Source organism: Magnolia sinica, chromosome 17 (assembly GCF_029962835.1).
Source record: "Magnolia sinica isolate HGM2019 chromosome 17, MsV1, whole genome shotgun sequence".
Taxonomy (NCBI): Eukaryota; Viridiplantae; Streptophyta; class Magnoliopsida; order Magnoliales; family Magnoliaceae; genus Magnolia; species Magnolia sinica.
In genome coordinates, this window is record NC_080589.1 from 71043216 (window position 1) to 71063503 (window position 20288).

General features: G+C 39.4%; 1 protein-coding gene across 6 annotated transcripts; it reads left to right on the forward strand.

Moving 5' to 3' along the window:
* Nucleotides 1-79: 79 nt before the first annotated feature.
* LOC131230233 (uncharacterized) lies at nucleotides 80-20265 on the forward strand. Of its 6 annotated transcripts, none has more exons than XM_058226067.1 (14): nucleotides 80-224; nucleotides 3706-3783; nucleotides 3866-4067; nucleotides 4994-5068; nucleotides 5169-5270; nucleotides 7834-7874; nucleotides 9257-9370; nucleotides 11921-12035; nucleotides 12571-12764; nucleotides 13727-13843; nucleotides 14893-14973; nucleotides 16494-16732; nucleotides 17642-17681; nucleotides 19521-20265. In XM_058226067.1, exons 2-14 carry the CDS (start codon nucleotides 3733-3735, stop codon nucleotides 20076-20078), a joined length of 1929 nt encoding a protein of 642 aa, XP_058082050.1. In that variant the 5' UTR covers nucleotides 80-224; nucleotides 3706-3732; the 3' UTR covers nucleotides 20079-20265. The 6 variants fall into 6 exon arrangements, with proteins under 6 accessions (XP_058082050.1, XP_058082052.1, XP_058082048.1 ...); XM_058226065.1 differs by lacking the exon at nucleotides 80-224 and adding an exon at nucleotides 1185-1492; XM_058226066.1 differs by lacking the exon at nucleotides 80-224 and adding an exon at nucleotides 1186-1492 and having other exon boundaries at nucleotides 12574-12764.
* Nucleotides 20266-20288: the final 23 nt, after the last annotated feature.

The window sequence follows — 20288 nt, forward strand, 5'->3', positions numbered from 1 at the left end:
GAAAGAAACCAACGGCCTACATGCGAGATGGATATGTGGCCCACAGGATCGGGCACAGGTGCATATGAGCCGGGTCGGGCTGCAATGACTTTTAGCCCAAGCCCGGCCCACGGTCCAAGCATCATTCCAAAACGGGCCGGACGGACCGGCAGACCCGTTGCCAGCGCACCAGTGAAAAGGCTTCCGCAGCCACCGAGAGGAGAGAGTAGAAATCTTCACTCCAGGTAAAACCCTTGTTCTCTCTCTCCCTCTCTCTCTCTCTCTCTCTCTCTCTAAGAAAATCAATTCCTTTTTGGTATTTCTACTGAAATGTCATGCCTTTTTCTTGTTGAATTCCTTCAATAGAATTGTGCATTTTCATCAAGATTTTTTTTTTGTAATTTTTTTTATTTTTTTAATTCTGAGATCGCAAAATTATTCGCGTTTTTGGGAATTTCTACTCATAAATCGCGAACAGCGCCTCTCTCTCTCTCTCTCTCTCTCTCTCTCTCTCTCTCGTGTTGTATCAGAATTCAGATAGAAATAGCTCTTTTACATCCACTTACCCAACTTACAGGCATCCAAACAGGCCCTAAGAGAAGAAATCCCTAAAATCGTGAACCATTTTATACTGAGGAATTCAATCAGTATATAGTTTAGAAAAGGATTTTGCTAGCGCCTTCATTGGGAGGTTAGAAATGTCCCCAAAGCTTCTAAATGACATATGGGATGACCTATTGTCAATTTGAACCATTCATTCAATTCATACAACTAGGTGCAAGCTGTTGTGCAAGAAGGATGCCAATTAGTTGATCCTAGACATCTGATCAATAGCATGGAAAATGGGCAATCAAGATTGATCAGAGAAATAAAATGTGCCTAATTATCATCTTGAAACATCTGCTCGGTAGATTCCATTTTGTATTGCTTATGATTCCAAAGTAGCATTTTGGTTTGATGATTCTGACCATGTGATCTATGGCTTGTAAACAATGGACGGTTGTAACAAATTGGCCCCATTCAAAGGTTAGAATCATCTGATTGGTGTGATTCTTGCACCATGGCTTGCTCCAATGGTACTATTGAATGAACTGTCCTGATTGATGACTAGGTGCCCCGGATGTCATTCAAAAGGTGGGAAGGTTAGCAAGACCCTTTACAAATATTTAGATATAATTTTTTAATACATTTTTTTAAAAAAAAGTTTCAATTCAATTCTAGAAAATATGAATTCCCCATCTCTTCAGTTCTTATAATTGAAATGGCTGAACTGAGATACTGAAATCGGAAAATGCTCTCTTTGAATTGCATAAGACAGTGAATTCTGTCAATGTTTAGGGGAGTCCAATGCGAAGATATTAGCATGCATAGTTTGGTACTCTGAAGTGGTGATTTGAGATGCATTTGGTTGCAATGGTATTTTTGCTCTCGGCCATCTGCAGTGGGACCCACATTTTGCATGGATCAAATTGTGCTTCCGCATGACAGCTTGGCATGTGCACAAGTTGCAAGGGTATGTGTGTGGAGAGGGTCAGACCTCCCACTATAACTTTCTTTCTTAGGATTCTTTTAGAGGAATTAGGATCTAAATTGCAATTGCTTTACTTTGAAGTTGGATTTGTAGGGAACATAAATGCAGGTTGCTGGTTAGGAATACTTGGAAATGTGATTATTTTCTTGTTCTTTCTCCTTCTTGTTCTGATAGATAAGCTGAGCTTGACCCTTGAGACCTCAGCATTGAAATGCAGGCTGTGTACCGCTAAGCTACAAGCTTGAATCTGCAGTGTGTTGATTTCCCTTGGGTGAACGGCTTCAGTTGTGGGTTTGCTCCCCCCATAGACACGAGTTCGAGTCCCCTCCCTGTGAATTACCCGATGCACGTGGTTGGCAGGTGATTGCATGCATTCGTAGGGACTAGTCTCACCTTAAAGTGGTGGGGACACCCTGTCGTTATTTAAAAAAAAAAAAAATCAGAATTCAATTAATTTTTGCATCCACACACAGCCTTAGCTAGGGCTATCAATGGGTGGACGTCCATCCAAGCCCAACCTGGGAAGTAAAGACTGGCCTGATCCCCAGCCCCAAAAGCAATGATCCATCACTCACTTTTAGTTCAAGATTCAAGTTGTTCTTTAGGCATGCTCACCATGCGTAAGCTGTGGCCCAAAGATCAGTTGGGCCACACATTTACAATGGAACCAGTAGCCCCCACGAAAATATACATACATACATGTATGTATGTATGTATACCTATGCATGCATTTATGTATGTACATACGTATGTGTTACCTAAATGGGCCATGTTAGGCCAGGGAGACAGACTTTAAGCAGAGATCAAGCTTGGCCTGATTATAGATGGGCTTGAATTTTAGGCCGACAACCACATTTATACATAGGCTGAGCCTGACACAATTATACATTGGATTGAATTTTACGCCCGGGCCTGGTCCTCAGCCTGATGCATCAGTGCAAGCCCAGCCAAAAGCATGCTAGGCCCAAAAACCCAATGGGTCAGCCCAGCCCATTGACATCCCTAGCCTTAACCATGAATATATTTCTTGTTTATAGATGGCTCCTTTCAGTAGTTAAATAGTTTTTTTTTTTTTTTTCAATTCTATAAAGTGGAGATGACCAAAAAGACCCTGCTCCTTTCATAATAGAGGAACTAGTCCAACCCACAATCACTATTGTTTCAAGTTCACCTATAAACATACAGAATCATGGTCAAGGGTCTGGTTTTCACTATGAATTAAAATGGTGCCACCTGCATTTTGGTCATTTCTTTGATATAGAATTTGATTGAATGGAAATTCAGTGCAATTGAGCATCCAAATGCACCTTAAACAAAACTAGGTTCTCATCTGCAAGTGGTGATGTCAGCTACCATGAGTGCAGGGCCCATTTACTGGGAGGTTTTCTTGTGAGTCCCTTTCATGAATAGGCTAAACCACCAGAAATCCCTTAGACAATCTTCCCTCTCTGATTGGAAATTGGACACTGATCAGATTCTAGGGTAAAAAGAAATCCACCAGACATATAGCTGATTTTCCATTTGAGGTACACTGGATGGGGCTTGCCAGATGCAGTCTAGACAGGTGGGCTCCACCTTTATGGTTGCTTGTGTAGCAAAACAATGTTGTTACTGGAACATTGTATATCTCCTCCATCTACAATTGCTCGATTGATTTTCCTTATTCTCGATAATCTGTGCTAAGATGGCCTTTTTATTTTTTGAGGTAACAAAAATTCTATAGACAAGGCGCAAAGGTCCCTATGGGAGATGATCATTTTGGGAATTCATATCTGATTGTCTGATTGCATTTCAAGCAGTAATTTCAGAAGACATCTACTTACTCTCCAGAAAATAACAGAACTACCCCTTATTTGATTTCTATGGTGTTTTGTACCATGACGATATTTTTAATCCAAATGTGAGATTTCACTAAAACACGTTGCTGAATTTCATGTATTTAGAAAAGCTAAAATAGTAGAGCCCCTCGTTATTTACATGAATCCAAGTTGATGATACTCGTGTGGGTACTTTTTGGTATTTAGCAGAAGTAATTTATGTTCTTGTTTATCTGAGTTCATTTCAGTTTTTACATAGAACTACTAGCTAAGTTATTGTAATTTTTCCAAAGTCCTTTCCACAGATGGTCATCTCTTTCTTCCTCTCTCTCCATCTCTCTCAACAGACAGATGGTCACCTTGGTACTCTTGTTATAGGTTTTGCAGTTCTCCAGCTTGTCAATCATGGAAAGAAGAAAGGAGAAAGATGAAGTATACAGTTGTGAGATCAAAGTGGTCAGTTTTTAAGATCCTTCTGTTTTGGTTTTCTTTGGAAAAAAGAATGAGAGAACTAATGCAATTTGATGCGGAATTGTAGAGAGAGAATCCGCAGAGACAAAAGGAAAAAGTTTACATTGGTTGTGGGGCAGGGTTCAGAGGTGATCGGCCGTTGGCAGCTCTCAAATTGCTTCAGAGGGTCAAAGAATTGGACTACCTCGTACTAGAGTGTTTGGCAGAGCGGACCCTTGCGGACCACTACCAAGTTATGATGAAAGGAGGGAAAGGGTTTGATCCTCAAAGTATGTTACTTCATTATCCTTTCTGAATCTGAAAGATGCAGGTTGTTGTTTAATATCTAGGTCAATCTTCCTTCCCCTTAGTTGTGATGTGGGAATCACTCATGTTTTGCTTTTATACTCTTTTATATTAGCAAAACAACAGCATTTATTAACAAACAATGATGACATTGATGATGAGGATGGTGACGACGATGATAGCATCATACTTTATATTAGGTGCCTTGAGAAACTCAAATGGGCATGAGTGGGAGGGAGTGCAGGCCTTGTGGCACATGTGTGAGATCTAGGCCATTCATCATGCGGGTCACAGCATGGACATTCCCTGGACTAAAAGATTGGAGCAGTACACTCATTAGGTGGGCCACACGTGTATGTTGCATTTGGGTTGTTAGTCATTTTGTCCAAGCATCCTTTTTTTTTTTTCATATGCATGTGACCCACCTGGTAAGTGGACTGGCCTGATTTTTTGGCAAGGGCCTGTTCATAGTGGGTCTCACCTGGTGAATGGTCCAGATCCCTAAAAAGGTGTCTGTGTCTGCACACAAAATTCGAGGGCCACTAGCACTATAGTCCTGTTAAAAGGGCCTGTTCTCTTGTTTCTATGTCAAGATCTAACAGTGTGGGAGGCAAGATACTGCCTCCTTTTCTTTTGATTTTAAATTTCAGATTTATTTCAGGGCTATGTGTTTTCTGTAAGTAACTATGTCAGATATGGTCACTGCTCTTTTCAATCATATCTCCAAATTAAGAGAAAAATTAGCTACATTATGTTACTAGTCCTTGTGGGCAAAATCATTTGGGGATCAAACTATTCATTTTTTTTTTAATCCTTTTCCTTAATTTTGGTATATTAGGCTATTCTAGGATCTTCATTCTGACAACATGTCCTTTGTTTTGTTCTGTCCTGCTTTCCAATGCTTGTGCAGTTTCCGATTGGATGTCTTTGCTCCTACCTTTGGCTGTGGAAAGAGGAGTTTGTTTAATTACCAATATGGGTGCAAGTAAGAATTTCTTATCATTCACTGAGCTGCAACATTTCAATTACATGATATTGATGAATAGCTGTTTGTTACTGACGTTTCTGGATCTTTTTCTTGGAAGTGGACCCACATGGTGCACAGGTAGCAGTCCTAGATGTAGCAAGCAGTCTAGGCCTTGATATAACCGTTTCTGTGGCTTATGAGGTTGCTCTTACCAAATCAGGTATTATTTTTAGATTCTGCTGGAAGAATAGTTTTCCTGATTCGAGATGTGAAGAGCCAAGAGCTTTCGCTGATATTCTACTTTCTTCCATTTGTGTTCATGAATGATAGTACTTGATATGTTAAGTACTTCTTGGGTTCACCATGAAATTGTGGTTGGTAGGGCTTTGCGAGTGATCTTAATTTGCTTAACGTTAGGGTGGCACGAAAACCCAAGTGGCACCAAGCAGGCTAGTGTTTCCCCACTTTTTCCACCCCAATTGATATTGAGATGTAAGTCTTAAAACCGATCTCAACCATGATTAGGTGCTGAGGCATCTTGTGAGTCTCGGGAACCATGAACACCCAAATAGGAGAATTTTGGGTTCTAATGCTTCATGAAATGAATTTTATCATGATGAGGCGATTCTATAAATGTGGGGCCCATATTTTTGTGATCCAGACCTTTAATCTGACAGGACCTCTAAGGATGTTGGTTACCCCAATTGTCTTCCATTTTGAAGGATCGTAACCCATTGATCAGTAGCAGTAAAGTGAAAGCATGTAACAATTAGGAAAAGACCAAGACATTCAACTTCCAATCTGGAAAAGTTTGGGGTGCCCCTCATCTAACCATTACATTAACATTTTGGATCACAAACCATGGGCCCTACCTCTTGGGAGTAGGCATATTGAGATACTTTTCATGTTCTAGTGATCGGGAATTGATAATTTCTCCCACTAAACATACCCATATATCAATAATTTTAAATTTTCAAGGCTAAACTCTGATTGTTGCTTAATCATTACAGTCATAACCAATGTTTTCCATATCGTTATCACGTAATGTATCCCATCCTTGAGATATGGATACATATTGGTTATTGCACAGGATATATCGGTTGTATCGTGTAATTTATTATTGTTGTTGGAAAACATGGGGAAATTGGTTGAATTTTCAATGAAACTTCAAGGATTGTTAAAAAGACACCAATACATACTTGGAAATAAATAATAAAAATAAATCACAAAAAACAAGTGCACATAATATTTTCCTTTATATAGGGTCCTAATCAATGTGTTCTCTGGCTAAACTGATGCAACTTTATTCAAAGTAAATTCATAAAATTTATAAATGTAAGAAGACATTGTTCCTCTTCTTTGCAAGGCTTGTCCATGTGATGGTTTCTTAACTTCTAAGTCAAAGGTTTGAGGAGTTGGGTACTTGAATTTGACATGTTGGAATTTTTTAAAAAAACAAAAAAACAAAAAAACTTGGTTGCTGAAATGAGCGAGAGAGCAGCCAAGAAGTCCAAATCTCATGGTCATCATCCTAGAGCGTCTAACCATCATGGGCAAAAATCTCGAGAGTCCTATTACTGAGTTTGGGAGATTCATCTGGGTCAACATTCTCGAGAAGACCACTCCAAATCTCGAGAAGCTCCAAACCAATCCTAGGGCAGATCTCGCTCTTCTTGTAGAAACGAAAAAAAAAAAAAAGAATCAAAATTTAAAAATACGTACCTTTTAGAATCTGGCCTAAGAAGCTTTCAATCACGATTTCAGAGAAATTTTAAAGATTTTCTTCCAACAAAAGTAGAGTGGACTGGTCGAAATCACCTCACGATGATTTTTTGTAAAATTTTAAGGATTTTTCCAGACAAAACAACGTTAGTTTCCTTTTATCCCTTCTGATATCACACTTGGTATCGATATATTGCATGATATATTGAGAATTTATCAATGTTTTAAATTGCGGTGGCATGTTACATAGTGTTCAGCCCTCTGAAGCGTGTAGTGTAAGTAGCGTAAGCTACACGATACTTCTATTTTTTAATTAAAAATAGGAAAAAACATAATAAATAGTAAGAAAGGAAAAAACAAAACAAAATATAAAAATGCCTAAAAGATGATTCCTTTTTTCAAGTATAAGCATGTTCAAACAAGCTATTAATTATCATATATCAAAAGCTAATCCACATATGTAAACCAAATCAAATCATTATCACATCAACAACTTTCTAAGCAAACTGCTTCAATTAATAATGTTTATTTGAAACCACAAGTCACAAGTATGAAGCAAAATTAAAATCCTAAAGGTTGAGACTATTAATTAAAAAAATACAAAATACAATTATCTTCTATTAAAAAAAAAAAAAAAAGTAGCGTTCACTACACGTACGCTATGTTCATTGCATATGCGACGCATACGCTACGACCCCCACAGCTTATGTTACAGGGGATTTACGCTATTTACTAATGCTACATAGCGTCATAGCTATGCTACACTATTCAAAACACTAGAATTTATAAAGGAATGTGGATATATTGCTCGATATCCACGGTATATCCCGATATTATGCGATATATTGCACAATACCATGAAAAATGCATATTTAAGCTAGGTTTTGTATCACCCAGCTGGGATCAAAGATATTGCAAGATACTGAAAACACTAGTTATAACTTCATGCATCTAAAGGGGCTATGGAGTTGGAGTATCTAAATAGCATATCAAGATACTAAATTTCTTTAATCCTTGCAATGCCCACATTTTTTTATGCCAATGGTTTTTATTTCTTTCAGGATCAACGTCTTCCCACGAGAGATCCATTCGAAGGGAAGGTGTAAGAATTTGGTACTCTTGCCTACACTGACATTTTGAGATTCATGTGTCTATCTATAATAGTGATAAACATGTTTTATTAGGATAATGCTATTCCTGGAAAGAGGAATTCTAATACTGCAAGTGCTTCATAGAACTTCTATGAAGTGCTATCCCACCATACATGTGGCAAATGCATGTAGTGATCAATACTGCTGATCTGATGGACCACCACCTGATGGGTCACAGGGCAAAACTTGTAGTGATTGTGCAATCTGATTGTTATGGGTTGTGCTGATGCAGTCCAAGAGCGATCATGATCTAGATATCCAATCAGTGGATCGGGTCCATGAAACTGTCTGATCATTTAGTGGGCCTCACATGATGGTCCAGTCAATCCACATGATGGTCAGATTGATCTGTGGGACACTGCGGTCCCAATTATTGGATTATTCCATATATTTAATAGGCTTTTCATGGAAGAAAAGAGATTATTTTGCAACAGTCTATAGTAATTCTTATAGTTGTCACCTGTTTTCTGGACCCCTTTTTGCGTGCTAAACAATGTCTGCACGATACAAAATTGGTCTCATTTGAAAGCTTATTATCTTTCAAAGAAGCCCAAGATCACGTTATTCTTTCATGAATTGAGTTATGAATGATTTACAAAGGATTGTATGGTTGCGACAGGATTTAGGGATATTTTAATGATTGTTAATTATTTTACCAGACTAGATAGTTGGGGTTAGAAATAATGGGTGGGTACAACTAGATTAGGTTTCTTTTGCTTTAGACAAGGGATTCATATATTTTAAAATCTTTTGTGTATGAATGGTGAATAGTTGAATGAAAAGAAAAGAAATTTTCTTTCTTTTTAAAATTTATTTTATTTTTATTTCCTTGATTCTATGTTGGTTTAATTTTGGAGTTGCAGTGCTCTTATCAGTAGTAGTTTTTTTTTTTAACCAGAAGTTTCTGGTTTGATGTAACTTAAACCCGAAACTGCAAATTAGTTATTATGGCATGTTGCTTTGATTCATCTATCCTGCTCGTGGTTGTATACCCCATCAGTTTAGAGTCTAGACCATTCCTCAACTTTTGAGTTGATTAGCCCTTTTCATGCCACTGATAGGATGGCTGCCACACTCAAATTGCATTTACTTTCGTATGGTGGCCCACCAAATCGACGGTCCTGATCCCCATTCATAAATGCCTTGTGTAAGCTAAACATGTTTGGATGTGTGCTATATGGAACTATGCATCATGGAAGCATTTGTTTCCAAAGAACTGATAATACTAATTTACAAGAGATAAGAAGAATGTATTTATCCAAATGAGGTTTTTTTTTTTTTTTTTTTGTTAATGATTAATTTTTGCATAATCTTTGTATTTTAATTATTGAAGGGTGTTAGCACATATCTGGGAGCAGCTCCACTTGTTCAATGTTTGGAGAGGCACAAGCCACATGTTATAGTTACTTCACGGGTCGCCGATGCTGCCTTATTTTTAGGTCCAATGGTATGTTGTGCCATGTTATATATTCTCCAAGTTTCTCTTCTCATTTCATACTGTAACTGATCAATGGTTGTGTTGTGGCTAGGCACAAGCCACATGTTATAGTTACTTCACGGGTCGCCGATGCTGCCTTATTTTTAGGTCCAATGGTATGTTGTGCCATGTTATATATTCTCCAAGTTTCTCTTCTCATTTCATACTGTAACTGATCAATGGTTGTGTTGTGGCTTATCTATATGAATGCTATGATAAAACCAAGAACTGCATTATTAGTGAAAAGAATAGATCTTTTTCTTCAATTCAGGTTACAGAGATTTTAAATGGCATCAAGTTGAGTTCGAAGTTTCAAAGAATCAAGAAATGACCTCGGATTGGTTTGGCCTACTATTTGGTATTGAATGGTGCAAAATAATTTTTGAGATTGTATGTTTCAAGTAAAAGACAAAGATGAGAAATATATGGAAATTCTTGGGAAAATGGGAGATATTCTATATGAAATGAAGTGCAAAATAATAGTATACTGAACATAAGAAAATGTTTAAGGAATACATGAAAAGGTGCAAAACAATTTGAGATAATGGAGTATAAAGGAAATTGTTTGTCAGAGACCCACTCATGTTGATTTAGGCCAACACCAATTGATTTCATCTGAGCCATACGTGTGTGGTCCATAGAATATGAATTCCAATTGTTATTATTATTAATTTTTTCCATCATACCCATTCCTAGTCACTGACTCCAATTAGTTGGGATAAGGCTTAGATGCTGATGATGATGATATATGACCTGCTTCCTTGCTGTCCGATTCCCTAATCAAATTACCGAGTTAGCAAGACTATGCTTATGCTTCTGTTACTGAAGATGTCAGAGCTTTTGCAAAGTTTCCATAACTGAACCAGTAACATATACGATACGGGCCGCAACAACCACCATTGTTACCTCTCCGCTGGCTTACTGGATTCCTGCCCTAGATTTCTATGGTGCTCAATTGATAGGGCAGGCTACAGCTCTCTCTCTCTCTCTCTCTCTCTCTCTCTCTCTCTCTCTCTCTCTCTCTCTCTTAATGGTGTTGATGATATGTATGTCCCACCTGATGATGCATGCATGGGACGTCGATTGTCCAGAATTTTTTGGACCTTCTGTTACTGAAGATGTCAGAGCTTTTGCAAAGTTTCCATAACTGAACCAGTAACATATACGATACGGGCCACAACAACCACCATTGTTACCTCTACGATACGGGCTGTAATGGCTGGTACAGCCCAAGTAACGGCCGTTGTGCTCTCTCTCTCTCTCCCTCATGGAAAGCTTTACCAGGCATTAGGTTCTTCAAACGTTTCCAACGTCAATTGGGCCGGTTGTCAGTTTGCACAGTGGTGTGTACTGTGTTGTGTAGCCACTGAAGTTGTCCTTTTGAGGTAGTGCCGCCTCTAGAGCCACACGATTTGTAGGTGTTCCGAACTGGAGAGTGAATCATCCAAATCGGGTAATGCATTATCTTGGGGCACTTAATGATGCGTTTGGATGCACGAATCAAATGAACCACGGATGATCAATTTAGATAAGAGGAATCGATCAAATTGCAATGAAGTTTCCTATATTCTAAGATTGCAGTTACATTTCTTTAAAGTTGAACGTAGAAGTCAAATAAATACAATTTGGAGCATAATCACTGAATTCTAATGCCAAGGAAGGTGATTGCAATTTGGTCATTTCCACTTCATTAGTACTAGTAATTGCAATTCAATTCAGTTGTGCATCCAAAAACACCCTCAATGTTGGAAATGGGTTGGCAATGTTCCTGATATCATAGTGCAAAAACCAAAACCTTGACTCAACTTGATGTTCAGCTGGGCCAGGTTGACTCAGAGACTCGATCCTATTCAACTAAATTTATTTATTGTAAATTTTTGAAAATATTAAGAATGTTTATAGATATTTAAAAATAATAATTTAGTATTAGTAATATAGAATGTTTATAGATATTTAAAAAAGTTAATTTAGCATTAGTAATATAGAATGTAACTCAAAGCAACTACAGCATATGTACCTCACTGGTTGGGGGTGTTGCCTTATTGATGCTGAGGGTTCGAATCCAACTCACTCCATTTAGATTTTTAATAAAATCCTGCCTTAGAAACTGAGTGACCCTGTTTGAGTCACCCTCTGCCGAGTCAACCGAGCCATCGAGTCGACTTGACGAGTCTCTCTGAGTCCAGGCTGAGTCAACCTCAGTATTGAGTTTCCCAGTGATTCCACCCAAAATCTTGACTAGTTGAGTTGACTTGGACAAGTTTCTAGTCAACTGAGCGAGTTTTAGAACTATAACTGACATTATAAATGGGTCAATGAAAAGCCTTGGAGTTGCGAATACTGAATATGTTTTCTAAGCCAGAGATTTACTTAATGGAAAGTGACCAATTCATGAACTGTATATAAATGCTCAAGATGGCAATTTGAAATGGATTGTCCCCAAAAAATTTCTGACTTCTGGCAATTTGAGAACTTCTTTTCTTAGAAATAATATAAACAGTTGAAAAGGTGCATGGTTAGGTTTATGAACTTGGGTGGAACTGGAATGACTTCAATCAACTAGCACAAGGAGCCCTAGCTGGTCATCTTCTAGAGTGTGGATGTCAACTCACAGGGGGGTACTTCGCACATCCAGGTGCATTTTTCAGCCCTGTTGTATTCGCTGAGGATAACTTCGCTATGGTACAGCTGAGGAGGAATGCGAATGTGATTCTCATGAGTGAGATGGAGGGAGTGCGTCATGGGACACATGAGAGATCCGAGCCATTCTGGTGGGGTCCACTGTGAACATGCCTGAGATACAAGAAGTCCATTCAACAGGTGTCTGCACATGTATATGAGTGTATGTATATCCAATATGCACTTCTGTTCGTTTTTTCTTAGCTGTCCATTTTCTGATACAAGTGCATCCCAGCTGATGATTAGATTGGCCTGAGATCTGGGCCCAAGTAGATCACTGTGAGTCTCACCCAATGACTGGCGCAGATCTCAGACATGTGCACTGACGCCCCCTACTCCCCTCAAACAAGTCCAGTTAGCAAAGCTTTGATATAACCTAGCTGGTCTGTGGTGTTGAACTATTGCGTTAACTGCATGTCTACATAGCTTGTTGCAATTCCCCAATTTCCGTCTTGCAATGACCTGCTAACAGTGTTATTGTGCACATCTAGCAGGAGACAAGTACCGAAACTTATCTTTCCAACAGCTTTTAGATTTGTCACTTCCATATGCTGAAGTGGATTTCAATGGAAACATATGTATTGCAAAGGTAGAAGGCAGTGGAGGTATTTTAAATTTTAGCACTTGCGCTGAACAGCTTCTTTATGAGATTGGAGACCCTGGTGCTTATATTACTCCGGATGTGGTAAGTGTGGGTTTCATTACGAGGTTTTATAACATGTCAAAACTGAGTCGACTCAGTTTCACTGTGAATGCACTCAGTTTCAACCTGTAACATGTACTGTCTGCGACCAATGTTTTAAATATCGATGATATCAGCCAATATATCCCACGATATATCTTGTATCCACTTGTGAATTGTGATACAAAACGCACAGGTAGTGCCAATATATCCCACCTTTTCGGTCAAATGGTTACAAATCTATGATTCTTCATGTTTTTCATAAAAAACCATGGATTTGAAACTTCAATTTCAAGATTTGGGGGAGATGGGTCAAGTTGCAAAAAATTGGGAAAAATAAAAAATTCTCAATTTCTCACAAATCAGTTGCAATCTTTGTATCCAAACACAAAATTATTCATGTATATAACCTGATCTAGTTATTCTTCTTTTGCTTTTGAATGCATTGCTTGTGTTTCCATACATGTTTTCTTACATTTATAAATTATAAGAATAGACTTTGAATATACTTGTATTAGTTCAGTTGGAAAGCACATATATTAGGACCCTACACAAAGGAAACACCTATTATGTGTACTTTTTTTGTAATGTTTTGACTTCTAAGTGTGTATTGATGTCTTTTTCAACAATCTCTGAAGTTTCAATGAAAAATTCGACCAATTTTCCAATGTTCCCATGTTTCCCAACAACAGCGATACATTACGTGATACAACTGATATATCCCACGCGATAACCGATATTTATCTATATCCCAAGGGTGCGATACTTTTCATGATAATGATATTTAAAACATTGTCTGCGACTCATTGGTGCTGGTTGAAACTGTATGAGCCATGATGATTTCAGCACCAACGGGCAAGTCACACTCTGAAATTGAGTTTCATAAGACTGGTTCATGTTGATTGATACTGCACTAGCATTCATAAAATTCAAGGAAATTACTGACAATATCCTTCAAAAATCAGATCATTGATATTCGAGATGTTTCCTTCTGCTCAGTATCGAGTGATAAAGTTACCTGCACTGGAGCAAAACCTTCCAATCAATGCTTCCCGGAAAAACTTTTGCAGTTGCTTCCAAAGGTTATATCCTTCTTGCATCTGCTTATTAGAACCCAATCGGTATTTTATTTATTGTTGTGTGCCTAGAGGGCATTGCGGCCAAGGGAGGCAATGGGCTGGGTTGCCCAGCCGGGCCCTGGCAGCTTGACCCTGTAAATCCAGGTCTGGGCCTCTATAGGGCTTTGGCCTGAAATCTTGGCCCGGTGTTTGGGCCGGGCCAGGGCCAATTACGAATTGCTTGGCTCATTGGTGCAGTCCAATAATAAATTGGGTCACTGTTATCCAAAAGGATGGATGATTTAAAGGCACTATCGAGGGTCCCATTCAACTTTCCTGTGTAGTTTAAAGGCACTTTTTGAATCCGTGTCATGTTTTTATCATTAAAACCTTGTAGGAGATAGAGAGGATACTGCAAAAAGTTTCTTCAATGCCAGGGCAAGGCCATTTTAGACCAGTTAGGCCCAGGACTGGGCTAGGACCAGGGCATCAGGGCCAACCCCAGCCTAGCCCTAGCCCAGTCCATTGCCAGCCCTAATTGCCGCTAGTCTGATCATGACACCCTGATCCATTGCTCAAGTGGTAGACTGAGTGAAGATACCCTCGTTTCATCCAGACTGTTCATCAGGTGGGACCTATCATTTATCAGTCAATGTTTAATAAACAAGCCCATCCACAAAGGCTAGCCAGATTATTTGTCTGGATTGCTTTGCCAAACACAAAAACATCTTTTTGTTCAACCAAACATCTTATATCGGCCCCTCCTTTCATTGATGTAAGCCATTGATCTGGTGGTTTAATGGGATGGGGACGTGTGCGGTATATGTCTCATCAACATGGACTTACCATACATATGACTTGGATCACCAAAAGACAGGCCCCACATGTACAGTTTGTTCGGCCGGTCAAGTGCTTGGTTGGACATTGTATTCCCTCTTAGATTGACCTTTCTTCCAGTTATTGACAATTCAGTCTTCTAGATCTTTTGTGATTCTAACAATTTAGGTTACAGTTCGGTTTTATCTAAATATCCTCAGCTTGGTTTCTCCTGTGCTTCCCCCTTTGTCCTGCAGGAATGCGGATGGAAAGGGTGGGGAGAGATATCCTATGGAGGCAATGAATGTGTAAAGCGTGCCGAAGCTGCGGAGTTTCTGGTTTGAAAATCCATCATTGTCATGCATTTGTATAACTTAGGTAGCATTTAGGCGTGGTTCACAGATCTTCTGAATGAACATAATCTGCTTGGTGTTTGGGGTGGCACAAAGGAACCAAAACGCATTAGGAAGGCTAATGTTTTCGTGCTTTTTGCCACCCAAAATATGCTTGTGATCAAAGCAGGATTCTTATCTCAACCACAATTTGAAGCTAGCACTTTGTAAAAGACTTAGGAACTGATAAAGCTAAAATGCCCCCTTAATATTTCGATCATACTTGCTTTGTCTGGCCTGCAATGAATAAGATCAATATGACGTCTCCGTACATTCATAATATTGCCGTTGCTATGGAAAATGAGGACATGAGTTTTGGGTAACCCCTGTTACATAGAGCCCATGTAACCCAAAGCTCTGTGGGGCCCACCACAATGTCCATGTGACATCCACTCCATCAATCAGTTTCACCAGATCATTTTAGAATGTGAGCCAAAAAATGAGGCAGATATGAACCTCAAGTGGGCCACATCAGAAGAAACAGTGAGGATTGAATGCCTGGCATTGAAACCTTATTGGGGACCACAAAAGTTTTGGATCAGGATGATAGTTGTGTTTTCCCTATGTCTTGGTGGGAGTCAGCTTATGAACTGGTTATATGGCATATGAAGATCACGGTGGGCCTTAGGAAGGTTTCAATGGTTGGCGTTTCCATCCCCGCTGTTTCCTTTGGTGTGGCTCACTTGAGTTTGGGTCTGCCTTATTTTTGGGATCACATCCTTCGGTGATCTGGTGAAACGGATGGACAGACAGGAGTCGCATGGACATTATGGTGGGCCTCACAGAGCTTTGGGTTACACAGGCTCTGTTTAACAAGGGTTACATGCAACTCATGTCTGGAAATGATGCTCATGAAGGAAAAACTAGCCATTTTCTTTTCAGGAAGTGGGAAGAAACAAAACAATGGCTTCATTGCCGGCACCATATGTAGGGACTGCCTATGTGACAACAGCTGTTTTGGTTGCATTGCTTATTTGTGGGGCCTCCTTTACATTTGACAGCAGAAATTCATGTTTTATTGTCCAATGAAACTTGACCCATGAGGTGATGACACTTTTCTTTTAAGACAATGCACAGTGGAATTTATAGGATTCTGACTCAATGCACCCATCCATAACTAGGGCCTGCGATTCGGCGATCCAAACTGTTGATATTATGGGTGTCCCTCTGTGGATATGGATGCCCCAGAAGACCTTCCAGATTGGAAGATATTAACGCTTCAATCTGTGCCATTCAAGTAGGCAGTTAATAAAATAAAATAAACAGTGATGGTCCTAAAGAAACAGCACAGATTGGAGCGTAGAATCTTCCATCCATGGTTAGATGACTGACCATGATCCCCAGTTGTACAGATACCGCCCATTAGGACAGAGACTCCGATGCATCAGGAAGCTATAATTTCATTAACGCTAACGTATTTTGTTTCCTGCAATGACTTTTTGTAGTATGTATTTGTACTTGATTAGGTTAGGTCATGGATGGAAGAAGCATTTCCTGGTGTTACGGATCGTATCATGTCTTATATCATTGGACTTGATAGCCTGAAGGCAACCAACACAAGTGACAACAATTCATCCATGAGGCATAATGAGGATATAAGGCTGCGTATGGACGGTTTATTTGAGCTGGAGAAGCATGCATGTCATTTTGTTGCGGAGTTTACAGCTCTCTACACAAACGGACCAGCCGGTGGGGGTGGAATCAGGTTAAAAATCTATCTTGGTTCCTTACATGTGCGTTTGGTTGCACCAAATATCATGAAATCTCATGATACTTTGCACCAAATTGGACTGATTAATCATAGATGTTCTCAAGTGGTGTATATTATTTTTATGGTTTAGCTCGCCTTTCTGATGGATCTGCCAGATAATTTGGTTTGTCTGATAATTATGGTGGGGTGCATCTGTTGGACGGTGGTTGGATGTCAGACACATGCCACGTAGGCCCGCAATTCTCGATTCACCTTTTAAAGAATAAAGCCAAATGAGGGGATTTACATAATTTCTCCCCTAAAAAAAAAAAAAAAAAAATACTTCCCAGGACTTTTGGTTCCGCCGGGCATTATTTTGGCAAAATCCTAATTACTAAGGAATTTTCCGTAAAAGTTCAGGGAAAAAAAAAAAAGATTAAGAAATTCTGTTATGGCACATGCTCCATAGAAGTTCTACAAACTGCCATCCCCACCATACACATGAAAAGCATTCGTACGGGGATGGCAGCATTGATCGGGTAGATCATCACATACATGGGCTATAAAAAGTGGTAGTGACATTGTTTTGAGTTTTTCCATTGCCTGTGGATGGTTGATCAGTCCTTGAGTTAGACCATCCATTTTTCAAACCATTGATCATCACACACACACACACACACACACACACACACACACACACGCATGCAGAGAGTCCAATTTGTTTTGGGTAGGGTGTCTGTTCTACTATTGATTTGGGGTACATTGAAACATTCCCTTGCAACTTAAAGTGGGGTGTTCTGCTACAATCAGATGCATACTATATTTGTCCCATGTAGTTGTTGTTGCAAATAAGTATTTATTTCACTTAGTTTCTTGCTTGTCTATTTTCCTGTTCACTAAATCTGTCTTTGCTTCTGAACACAGCACTGGCTACAAGAAGGAGATGCTTCTTCATAAGGAACTGGTAAGAGAAGTCTATTTTCTTATCATGATTTGCAAGTATTCCCATATTTCAGAGATCTTGACTGCTGATCTGAGGGACCCCCACCATGGCAAACTGGAAGATCATAGCCAACCTGTGTGTGTGTGTGTGGGTGTGTGTGTGTGTGGGTGTGTATCTTTTCTGTTAAATGTGAATCATTCCTGTATTTCTTTTCTTAACCATCCATTCCTAGGCTATCAATTGAAGAGTGAGGATTGTCCTGTTAAGGAGACATGGCATGGTCCATCCAGCTGTGGGGCCAATCAGCTCAACTGCCTTGATCACCCACCCAACCATGGGTGCTACTTTTATCAATTGAAAAACTTTTGAAGATACCGTGAGGTCGAGAATGATATATTACCTCTTCTAAAATACCAAATTACCACCAAAGCTCGACCTGTTCTCACTTGAGTTGAATTGAGTCTTTAGTAGAAAGTGGTGAGATGGAGAGAGAGAAGGGAGAGAGGAGAAGGGAGAAAGAAGTTTAAGGCAACCAGTGTTGTGTTACCCCAAAAGACTAAAACTCATTTATCTGAGAGAAACATAGTGTTCCAACCCCCTTGCTAGAGCTTGGAACACATAGTGATAATCAGCTTGGGCTACAACTCCCCCTCAAATACAACATGGTGGGATACAAGATCTTCCATTGTTGCTTGTCTTTAAATTGAGCTTTCTTTATCCATTGAATTTCTCTTCACATAGTAGGCTGTTCAAACTCCACAATCATTGAGCCACCAAACCACCATTCACTTGCAAAATCCTCTCAAAGGCACATGCAACACTGCACAACAAGTGAGGGAACTACACTCACAATGGTTGAGAGGACTACAGCACCCACAACGCATGTGAAGACATGCAACACTGCACAATGTGAGTGAAATACACTGACAACTGATCACAAAGGCCTAATAAAGGATGAAACAATGAGCGGGAAAGGAAAGCTCCATTGCTTGTAAAAATCCTTCATGTCAAGTTAGATCGAGGATTACAACAAATTGTCTGTGCACGTAGTACCTCTAAGTACGGAAGTAGAACACTAACTACACAATCACCATCTGCAACATAAATCCACACCTCCTTTCATAGCCTCACAATATCAGAACATGGAGACAAGGACATTTTAGTAGGACCTGGAACAAGTGCCTCACAACATCCATTTCTCACAAAAAAACATTGCAGCACCCCCAAATCTGGAATTTCACAATTCTTATTTATGGTGATTGCTAATTATCAACCATACCTAATCCATATGGAAAATCTTCCAAAAAATCCCTCAAGAAAGCGGTATAGCAAGAAAACTGAAATCTTGCCTTTTTCTTTTTTTCTTTCTTACTTTTCTTTATTTTTGCTGAAACACCATAAAAAACTTATCAAAAAATTGCAGAAAAATGTCTATATAGATCCTGTTTACCGAAAATGTGCATATTCTTTTGAAACCATTTTCTTCTTTTCTGCTTCGAAGGACTACCTGGCCGTACCTTGCTGATGTCATCCGTATGTCGGATTATGTCAGCAGTGGGACTCACAATCATAGACTGTGATCAGGTCCAAAAATTTGCTGTGATACCAAGTGGAGGGAGGCAGGGAGGGACACTATTTATATTAAATCAGGAGAGAAACTTATAGTGTTCCACTGGAATACATAGGTAACACGCATAGTTTCATATATTTTCCCATATCTTCTAAAGCAACATGTTCAAGCCTCCATTGATTTTATTTTGTTATTATTTTTTAAAGATTGTCTAGGATGGTAGCATCAACTGCACAATGGTAAGGAAATGCCGCTAATGGGAAGTTTGTTTTTTTTTTTTTTCCATTCAGGTCAGGCGTGAATGCATTTTCTGGCGAACAGAAACTCAACAAACCAAAACCTCGAACTCATGCAACCAGATTACACCTTCCATGGATGTTGGGAGATCCAGTATCACACACAAATCATTTTTTCCGCAAGCAATTATGGAAAATGATCTCACTCAGCTTCGACAGCCAGGCCCATCCAGCGGGAAGGTTCTTCTCTATCAGGTGGCCCATAGCAGGGCGGGAGATAAAGGAAACGACTTGAATTTCTCCATCATCCCTCATTTCCCTCAAGACATCAAGAGGCTGAAGGTGGTCATTACCCCTGCATGGGTGAAGGGTGTGGTTTCGAGCCTTTTAGATCTGTCTTCTTTTCCCAACCCGGACGCTATCACAAAGAGAAACAGCTGGGTGGATGACCATGTGACAGTGGAAGTTTATGAAGTTGAAGGAATCCATTCTTTGAACGTGGTGGTGCGGAATATTTTAGATGGTGGCGTCAACTGTTCCCGGAGGATTGACCGGCACGGGAAGTGTATGTCGGATCTCATCTTATGTCAGCAGGTTGTGTTGCCTCCCTGATTCAATTTACCAAGGTATCATTTCCTTGAGGGAGTGCTTGGATATGCTATTGAATCTGATTGTGATAATTAGTTCAATAAAGCATGGATAAAAAAAACCTGAAAACTCGACCCAACTTGATGTCAAGCCTGATTGCATCAACTACTTGAATCGATGTTTAATTATCAAATTAGAAATATTTAAGCTAGTCTGTTAGTATTTGAAATAGTT